A 10554-nucleotide genomic window follows, 5' to 3' on the forward strand; every position below is an offset into this window, starting at 1 on the left:
TCCTTGTCTTCAGAATCAGTTGGCCTTTTCTTTGTAGGACAGTTGTAAGCAATGTGGCCAGGCTGCTCACATATAAAGCATTTGTTTTCTGTCCTCAGGACCTTCTTTTGCTGTTCTGACTTGCGAGGAAAACGTCTTTTCCATTTCTTTGCCGGTCCTTTTTCTGATTCAGCCGTAGCTTTGTCTTTCCCTGCGTTGGCTGACTCCTGAGTCCCTTTAGGAGCCTCATTGGGAACGTGCTTCTTGGCTGAATTTTTCTTGCCTGATCCTGCCTTGACGCCAGTGTTAAATTCACAATCTTCTCCCTTGAGCAAACCATTGCCAGTGTTTGCTACCTCGATGAGCTGCGTCAAAGTAGTGACACTTGTCTTCGTGCAGTACTTTCTCAATCCTTTAGGTAGGCCACAACAGTATTTTTCAATCTGTTCTGTCAATGGCACAAACCTATAGGAAGTTACTGGAAGTAGAGCTTTCCAAAACTTCCGATTGTAATCATCCAGATTTCTGCAAGTGGCAGCATTTAGCTGGTGCCATTCTGTCATGACATCTGCTTCAAAGTCATCAGATAACCATGCTGCTGCAAAAATCTGCTTGAAGTAAATCCATGTGGACGGAGCTTGCCCTTGAAGCAATAAAGTTGTCCACCATTGTCCCGCATTCCCTGTCAAGAAAGTTGCTGCCTTGCGGACCTTTCAAGCCTCTGTAAAGTTTCCCCCTGCATAGGCCTTGTCAAACTGCTGGAGGAATGAGAGAGCCTTCTTCCTGTCATCAAACCCTGTAAAGGTCGTGAATGACACACCTTTGCCACCTTCTTTGTACGGAGTTGGCCTCTCCAGCGGCGTTAAATTGTCATATGGAAGTGACTGAAACATAGGAACACTATTAGGGTTCATCTGTGTTCCTTGGCCGCTATTAACTTGATTTGGAAATGCCATATTTGGCTGCTGATTTGTAATTCCAGCCATACCAAAATTTGCCTGTGGCATCCCAAATTGGCCCTGAGTGCTCTGAAACCCTGGTTGCATACCCATGACACTGTACATGGGGTTAGGCATCATCGTTTGAGCACCCCCAAACACTGTTCCTGGCGTGTAAAACTGATTTCCACGTGCATGACCAGCCATGCTCTGGAATACGGATCCACCTCCAAAATAGCCAGGGTGTACTGAAGGTGGTGGGAAGACCTGTTGCATAGCCTGTAGGTTGCTTCCCTGCCCATTAGAACCAGCTATAGGCTGCTGAAAGGTGGCGGGCTGAACTGGTACAGCTTGAAAGACTGGCATCTCAGCCACCTGTTCTTGCACCTTAGGCATAGGTTGTGGAGACTGCATGTTCTCCGTCAAGTGTACAGGTGTTTCCATTGATTGTGCGGTATGAATCACCTGTGCTCGAGCCTTAACAGGCTTTTGAATATGATCCAATGACCCAACTTGCTGAGACGGAACAGGAGGTTGCAGAAAGGCTAAAAACCTCGGATTCTGCATTACTTGTGTGAACATAGCCACAGCAGTAGCCAACTGGGTCCTGAATATATCGTCATCTGTCTGTGGTGGTCTTGACGACTCACCCACTTCATGTGTCTGTCGACCCTGTGAAGAGGAAACCTCATCCTCTGGTCTGTCAGCCATAATTGCAATTCCCTGTGTCTGGTCTATGATCCCCTCTGTCTTCAAGCCCAAAATTGACCAAGGCTCACTTCTATGGGAAAAAGTGATTTAATCCCGTCGATGGAACCATGAAACCGGCCTATTCAATCCAAAAAGGGCGGTAGACTTTACTTCAAACCTTGATTTAGCTTTCACCCATTATTAGTCGTCTATTTTACCTGTACTTTCAAGACACAACAAAGGGGAGAGGGATACAGGCTGCTAGATTGCACCTGTATGAGTAGACAGACACCAGATTGGCCCCTAACTTAGGCGCCCCTTTCGGTATTTCTTTATTATTCAAAAGAGGGAATAAACGCTGTGGTTCCCTACAACCTGCCCCGCACAAACTCGGCTGAATTTCCACTGTTCCAGCCCGATTTCGGCAGCATAACTATACTAGAACCCTTCACGGTCAGTATTCCCACGCATTAAATGACTTTCCCAAATACGGGCACTTTGCAAAACCTGGCGAGAATCTGCAGCACGCTGAATTCTCTGTTTTCAGCCCTGAAAATGCGCCAGATCACCTGTACAGCGGTCCCCTTGCGTCCCCGAACCTCCTGGGGGTATTAGGGTCCGTTTAGGGCCAAAACCCTAAACCTGCAAAAATACGCAGCAGGCTGTAATTTACTGTTTCGGGCTCCGTTTCGCGTGCCGGTCGCATCCGTAGCAAGTCCTCGAGCTCCCGCACCTGTAGGGCTACTTGCCCTTTGAATCGGACGAGATTTCTGGCGTGAAATCTCTCCGAATTCACCTGTACCTGCGGGGGGATTAGCCGCTAGCTAATCCAGTACCTGTGCAAGAGGCTCTTGCCTCGGCAATCGCGCATAAACCCACACAACTGTACATTGGTCAAATGAAGAGCCCACTAGAGGGGCATAACATACTGCCAAAGGGGAGAGAGAGGGCAGTGCGTAGCATGCAGGGCATCACTCCTGGCACCGCACTGTGCATAAGAGGGAAAGCAAGCACTCCATAGCTCTTAACCTGTGACAAAAGCTGAAAATGAGGCTCTCCCAGCTTAAAATTCAGCGCCACTTCTTGTTGCATGAGGCAAGTGCACCAGAAGGTGCCACTTGGCACATTTACAAGCATTTTCCCGTTTCGGGGTTGCCGTCTAAAAATATCCCAACCGGTTGCCCAGTTGACTTCACGGCAGAGTAAGAAAATGTTCCCCTTGTCATTCCGGAGGTAATGACGTCAACACATTTTTAGGTCCCAAAATAGCAGTTCCCTAAATTTTAGGAGATGCTGCCATTGTATCTTTCTAGGTCATCCGACCCTCTTTGTACATTGTGGCCACACCCAGAATTGAAATGTAGCCTCTGTAGCAAAGGATTCCACTTTGGCTAGTCAATGACCCCACTTGGCTAACCATAGTCCTTGTCCAACCTTAGTGCTCTCTTGCCCTCAGGCCTGGACTCCCTCTGGACAGTTCCACACTAGCTATGCAATGCAGGGCAGTTAGATTTCCCGAGGGGTGTTTCCAAAAAGTGAAAGTAAATAGATAATAAGAAAGAAATCAACAAAAAGGATAGATAGTAGTCACACGCTGGTGACACACATTATCTGGTCTGTCAGCCATAATTGCAATTTTCTATGTCTGGTCTATGATCCCCTGTCTCTTCAAGCCCAACCTGACCAAGGCTCACTTCTATGGGAAAAAGTGATTTAATCCTGGCGATGGAACCATGAAACTGGCCTATACTTTCAAAAAGGGCGGTAGACTTTAGACTTAAACCTTATTTGCTTTCACCCATTTAATTTGTCGCCCACTTTACCTGTACTTTCAAGACACAACAAAGGGGAGAGGGATACAGGCTGCTAGATTGCACCTGTATAAGTAGACCGACACCAGATTGGCCCCTAACTTAGGCGCCCTGTCACAAGGCGGGCACCACGTGCCAATAGAAAAGAACAGATTGAACAGACTTTTAGCACTTCAATAACAACTGAACTGTAAGAGAGAGAGAGACGACATGCGGCACGGAGTGGCGGAATTCCACCCCAGAGAGTATTGGCCCCAAACCTTGGCGCCCCTTTCGATATTTCTTTATATTGCATCATCAAAGTACAAGCCGGTACTCCAAACCCTTCACCTTCTCCAGGAAGCATGCCAGAGAATGAGCCCTAGCCTCATATTTAAAGGCCCTTGGCCTAAAAAGCAATTTACATGAAAAGCTTTCAAAATCAATATAGTCCAAAGGTTGTGCGGAAAGCAGTCTTATGGACATCCTCAGGGGCGATCCGTATCTGATGATACCCACTCTTTAAGTCTATGCGACTAAAAACACTTGCACCCTGCAACTCATCAAGTATTTCATCAATCCGAGGGATCGGAAAGCGATTCTTGATCGTGATCTTGTTTAAAGACCTATAGTCTATGCACATTCGAAACGTGCCATCTTTCTTCTGCACTAGTAGAATTGAAGAGCAATAGGGTGAAGCACTTGGCCATACTAACCCTTTCTCTAGAAGCTCGTTGACTTGCTTCAGAATTTCCTCTTGCTGAGCAAGACTTACCCGATAAGGGGGTTGATTGGGAGGCGAGCTACCCGGTATGAGATCTATGCGGTGATCTTCCGGGCGTACCAGAGGGAGTTCATCAGGAAGTGTTTCCGTGAAACAATCTTTGTACTTTTCAATAAATTGAAGACGCTTAATTTCCAGACTAGAGAGAGAGTCCCTACTAGTTTTATCCTTCTCACGTGCAAAAATCGAGTAAGCAGAAACACACTTCTTCATTTCTTTCTTAATGGAGATATGGCTTACAATTGGGAACTGCCAATCTCCTGCATCAGCATGAATCTTTCTTTTCTTACCCCCATGATCAAAAGTGAGGGTCTTTTCCACATAATCGGGAATAGGTGTCATGTGGAAATGCCATGGCATACCCAAGATGATATCACATCCCTCGATGGGTGCCATCAAAAATGATTCGCGGTCCTTGTACTCGCCAATCCGAAGATTGAGCTGTCCTTGCACGGGAGTTGCATTGGTTGTCAACCCCTCGAATGCCGATCCGGATGTAACCGGTGTGCCAAGCTGAGCCGGTGTGAGGCACAAACGTTCCGCAGTATCCAGGGAGATGAAGTTATCCGTGGATCCTGGATCATAAAGAATTAGTACTCGCTGGTTGTTCAAAGACCCCCAGCCCTTCAGAAGTTGACGCTTCCCTTTCTCCGTTTCTGTGTTTCCTTGAACATCTGGAATTGAGTTCGAGCTTGGCGGTGCGGGTTCCTTTCTTGCTTTTTCTTGCCTCGTAGAGGCTTGTTCTTGCCGTTGCTGCTTTAGCGGGCAATCCGGTTTCATATGTCCTTTCTCGCCACAGTAGAAGCATCTTCCTTCCTCTCTGAAAGTTTGAAGTTGAGTAGGAGAAAGATACTTAGTTCGCTTGCCATTGCCCTCTGGCTTCTTAGAGTGATCATCGTCCCTAGATGGAGGACGTTTTCTTCCTTGGCCCCCTTGGTCATCGTAGACCCCTCTTTGTCTTGCACGGTAAGTGCTATGCTCCATTTTTCTGGGCATCCCAGTTGAGTGCAAATCCTCAGCAATGATTGCTGACTCCATCATCCTCTGAAGAGTATCATGTGGATACACTTTCATACTCTTTCGAAGCTACGGTTGAAGACCCGCTTCGAACTTTCGTTTCTTTTCCTCGTCGGCAATCTTCATGAAGGGAGTGACCTTCAGAAGAACCGACCAATACTTGTCCACATATGTCGTTACTCTTTCATGTTCCTTCTGGGCAAGCCAGTCCCATTCCTTCCGTATGTCCTGCTCGAAGTCAGGTGGAAGAAATTGTTCATAAAATTCAGATTTGAAGCTCTCCCAAGTTCTGGCCTGAGAACCTTCCAGAATCTTGGCTAACCACCAATTACTTGCCGTTTCCTTGAGGTGCATCCCCACATGGCGTGATTTGGATCTTTCTATGAAGTGCCCATTGGTAAAGGCGACTTCAAACTGAAATGTATTTCTACATGGGAGAAAACTCCCCTATTACTCAGAGGGAAGCACTAGCACCCACCAAGGCACTTGTCTCGAAATCGACACCACATAGCAGTATTTCTTTATTGGTTAACAAGCACAAGTATGCCAATAAACTAAAGTTGTGACATTCATGGAAAGCCACTTTACAAACGTCATTCCAACTAGTTTTCAAGGTTGACCTAGCTCATTTTTCTCACACAACTTGGAAGGGGTTAAATACTCCAAGTTCACGTCCACTGTTTATGCATTAAATCATAAAGGGCACCAAGCCTTCATCAAATAAGCTATATGACACCCACTTTTTCTTCACTCTTGAAAATAGGTTGTGTCACCCAACTATTTTCCATACATTTTCTTCGATAACAAGACCTGAGTTTTTCAACAAGGCAATTATTCATGTCGCAAGAAATTATTCATCTTCTGACCCTTCTCCATTCAGCTCCTCTTTAACTCATATCCTATTCCAAGCAATTCCAAGGTGCTTGATGTACAATCTTATACAGCACACTCGTCTTTTAATTTTGGTTCAAAAACTCCTCAAACTTCTGAAAAGCGATATATTCTTTTCGACTAAATAGCTGCTTAATGGCATAGCTAAGCGTCTTCTCTGTATTGTCCACACATTTACATTTCCTTTTCCAATGTAAACTTCCCTTTCTCCTAGTCATGCATTTTGCTAACATATCTTCGTAACCTTTGAGAAACTTAAAGGTAAAAATGTAGTTTGCATGTTTCAACAATTCTGCATTGAACGCTACACTCCTTTCTATGTTTTGAGCATTCTCCTATAGATTGCATTGAGTATAGGTGAAGAGATTCCCCACTTTTTGTTTCACGTTACCTGGTAAGTCCTTGGGAGTCTTGAAAATAGTCAACCATGGCTGCTATATCTTAATGTTACACCTCCATCAAGCAGCCGTCAGAGAGTCATCATGCATTTGCTTTCACTAAACATTTTTAAGTCTCTAGCGTAAACTTTAGCAATTCTTCTAGACACTAACATGGCCTCCACAAGACCACCTGTATGTAACATGACATGCAACTGCAGATGGCTGGGTTGATATCACAAACCCAAACACCGATGCCAAAGTCCACCCTGAAAACTTTCAGCAAACCATCTGTTAGCCTCTATCAAATGGAACTCAATATATTTGAAGAGAAAACCTCTATCAAATAGGGATTCATCAAAAGTTTGAAGGCGAAAGGCTCACACCAAAGTTACCATTTAAAGCTCAAACAACCGATGCTAAGTATGTAGATTCAAAGGTGAAAAAAAACCAGCACCTTGTAAGAATCTTGATAACAAATACCAAGAATATCTGTCTCCTAATGCATTCATAAAAAGCCTCAAATCGACCCTTGGATTTCTTAGTCAAAGACATGCAATTTAACGGGAAGATTATTTACATTAGAATATACAGCGTACAAAGGGGTAAGCTGGCATGCTTGCAAGTGAGCATCACGTAACCAGCCTGAAGATTCCGAACAGACCATATCCCTGGCTACGCCAACCTCACACAATTATACAGGTAGCCCTGTAAAATAGGACCTAAAAATTACCTCTAAAATATGAGCACAAACGGTTGCAGCAATACCCTCGGCAGCCTGTATGTTGTCGCCTGCGTAGATAGTCAGCTTTGTGATTATAACTTTTGAATTCACAGTCAGCTCAGTAAGGGCAGTTTTATACTGGGCCACAATTTCCTGTATGGCTTCATGCAACATGTTCTTCGCTGTAGTCTGCTCTAAAGCTTGGTTTTCTTCAATAGATCCAATGTTTTCAATATCATCATCTCTCTCTCGTCCTGCTGCCATGAAGCTTCTCTCTGGTTTACTGTTCAATCGCTCAAATGCAAGTGTACTGTGACAACGGGGGTCTATGGCACCCCCCCTAATTTGTCCATCAGTAGCCCTCTCTGCATCAGCGCGTCTGGAGTCTAAAAGTGGAGCAGCAGCACCTCTTCCAGCTCTATCTACTTGCACTACAGCACCATCAGGTCCCCTCCTCAGAGTTTTTGTTGGCTGTCTTTCGAGGATCTTCACAGGCAATGAGTTGCCTTCTACATGAAACATCTTATCTGCATCACCATTTTCCTTGACGCTAGCAGCAGAAGCCAAGGTAGTGCGTTTGTCTGCTAGTACTCGTTGAATTTCTACAGCATCAGCCTCTGTCTTCTCAGAAAGGTCTCTTCTGTGAAAAGGGAGCTCTCTGGGCTTCTCAAAATGGCGTCGCTGGCCAAGAGAACTAGAATTCATGGTGCCCTCGCGTCAAGCGCCAAGACGCAGAGGAAGGTGTCTTCCGTTCTGTGCAATTCATCGTTTGGTTGACATAAGCACCATCTTGAGAGGAGCCTTCGTAGTGCGATCAAGCTGCAGGCCTTTTTACATCGACATTCTGCCTCCTCCCGCAGAAGCTAGAACCCAACAGTAGAGATGCTCCAACGCCTGCATTTCTTGTGAATTACTGCTTGAGTTTACAAAATATCAAATATTCTACTACATGGAGGATTCACTAAAGAGTCTCTATAAGTCTGCAGTGATTTGGCACAAGTTGGTTTTGGTGTACTTTTGACGCTACAAGCAAGCATAGTCATTGGCCATAGTTGACAACAATGATCAATTCATCACTACATTTGTTGTTGAAAATTTATTGTGGGCTTCTGTGATATAGATCACGTATTATTTCCAACGGGTTTGTGGGATATTGTGCAAGGAAGTAAAAATGGCTGCCTATGATGACAAAATGTACATATAGTGGAGATGTTGTCCCCATGTATGTCAACTGTAGAGTTGCATGTGTTCTACTTTGATAGTAGTGTTGTTAGGCACCTTACTCTCAAGTTGATATATCATGCTTGCCTTTTGCAAATGTGCCCACCCTACTTTTCTCATACGCTTAGTGATTATAAAGGTCCTAAGCATGTTTGACATTCTGTTGAGAAAAATCTTTAACAATTCAAAGTAATTATAGAGAAAATCTTAAACTTTATGGATTCTCTCTTTATATATAAAAAATGGCCTAGGTTGAAAACAGTACATAACATTTAAAGTGATAGAGAAGGAGAGAACTTGAGCTCTTGCAAGCATAAACACACACACACACACACACACACATACCCCAAGAGAGAATATACGCAAAGATGGACGTTCAATATGATTCTCATTCTTAAATACTCAAAATGCTAAGATAGATCTACAAACCATAAGTAGAATAATGATCAGTGTCACGTCCTCTGGTGAGTGAGCTGACGAGATAAGGGGCCATCACTCTCATCATGTAGACTTTGTCAGTATAGTCCAATTATAGCAGCATTGTTGATGATCCTTGTGCTTGCTACCTTGCACCAATAATATATATATAGGTGAAAATTCATCAAGTGAGCCATGTTGAGTGTAATACCTCAACACTCTTCCTCGAGCTCATCGACATCTACCTTGTGCCAATGATAAATCTAGGTGAAAATTCATCAAGTGAGCCATGTTGAGCTTGATACCTCAACACTCTTCCTTAATCTCAAGACCATCTCTCGTCTTTGAGCATCGCTTAAAATCACTACACTTGGTCTAGTCTAAGGGCCTTCATAGAGATATCTACAATCTGCACATTTATCATCACATCATAACATGCAAGAAAACCTTTTGGATCATGCCCTAATGGCATTGATTACATATGGCATCAAGTGCTATGTCCACCGCATTATCTATGTGCTCTTTCGTCTTCACAGCTTCAACTTCAAGAAGATATCTTTGTATCAATTCAAGCATCTTTGAAAAATGTGGAACTGTTGCATTGCGTTGGGTTCACCAAACATATCGGAGTGCATGGTTCTCTGGGGTTGTCAAAATCTCTGCAGCTTCTTCCCACTGAGAGAGAGAGAGAGAGAGAGAGAGAGAGAGAGAGAGAGAGAGAGAAACTGTGTGGGGATGTTCTGTGGATAGACGCCTCAAGAAAGAGTCGATATCTTGCTCTGCCTCCACTTTAAGCTTTCATAAAGTTGGTAACCACTTCTTCGAAATAAAACTTCGATGCTTTTGTTCATTTACAGCTTTCTTTTCATGCATATGAATCTTTTCCATGCCGGAGGGTGTTTTGAGAAGCCCTTGGTTAGTTTGCGTGCACCACACATGGTGTTTTGAAATGCTTGATATCGACAAGCAATTGCCCTTTGTTATTGTGTGCATTTTGATATGTTGTTGCAAGTCAAAAACTAGAACTTTGAGCATCTCAAGATGCTACCCAATACCAACTAGCTTACCAAGGTGTTTTGGCAATGTTTTGATATGCTCTCTCACAGCCTTTCTTCACACTACAACGTTTTTATATGCCTCTCAAAACATTGTCCCCTGAAACCGACTTGGATAGCATTTTGAACATGCACAGAAGTCAGGATTACGTTTTGGAACGCTAAGAAAACTCACTTTTGCCGGCTAATTCTTTTGCAACATTTTGAGAGGCACCTGTTTTGCCTATGCTTTTGCCATTACCTCGCTTTGCTTGCGCAACCAACGTGCAACATCTTGAAGCGTCTTGCTTTGCCACCAACCAAGCAAAGAAGATACAACGACAGTGTGTTGAGATGCCCACCTAGAAACGCCTTGGAGTTCCTGCCTCCTTGGCTTTGATACCACTTGAAGCTTTGTGGCTAGGGAGGATGCCAACAAGGTTTTGCCATGGCTAAGTTGAGAGCATGCAGAACAGAGACAACGAGTTAAAGCGAGAGAGAGCAGAGAAGTATTCGACACAAAAGAAAATAACCACACCTATGTTTATGATTTGAAGCTTTTACATATTGTTGGGAGAAGAGGGGGAGATCGACCGCTTAAATTATTCAACACAAGCTCCCAAGCATCACCATCAACCTGTCCACCTCTTCTTCCAATTTCCAAGCACACACACACACACCTAGACTATGAC

The 10554-nt window shown here is 44.2% G+C and overlaps 1 protein-coding gene across 1 annotated transcript in view; it reads right to left on the minus strand.

The window, feature by feature from the left end:
* Positions 1–8120, minus strand: part of LOC147433964 (polyadenylation and cleavage factor homolog 4-like) — a 78402-nt gene extending 70282 nt beyond the window's left edge. Inside the window, exon 1 of the mRNA XM_086490581.1 lies at positions 7200–8120. Coding sequence (XP_086346707.1) covers positions 7200–7895 — 696 coding nt within the window. The 5' untranslated portion in view covers positions 7896–8120. The remainder of the gene's footprint in view (positions 1–7199) is intronic.
* Positions 8121–10554: the final 2434 nt, after the last annotated feature.

Source organism: Adiantum capillus-veneris, chromosome 19 (assembly GCF_014529385.1).
Source record: "Adiantum capillus-veneris isolate H3 chromosome 19, ASM1452938v2, whole genome shotgun sequence".
In the NCBI taxonomy this organism is placed as follows: domain Eukaryota; kingdom Viridiplantae; phylum Streptophyta; class Polypodiopsida; order Polypodiales; family Pteridaceae; genus Adiantum; species Adiantum capillus-veneris.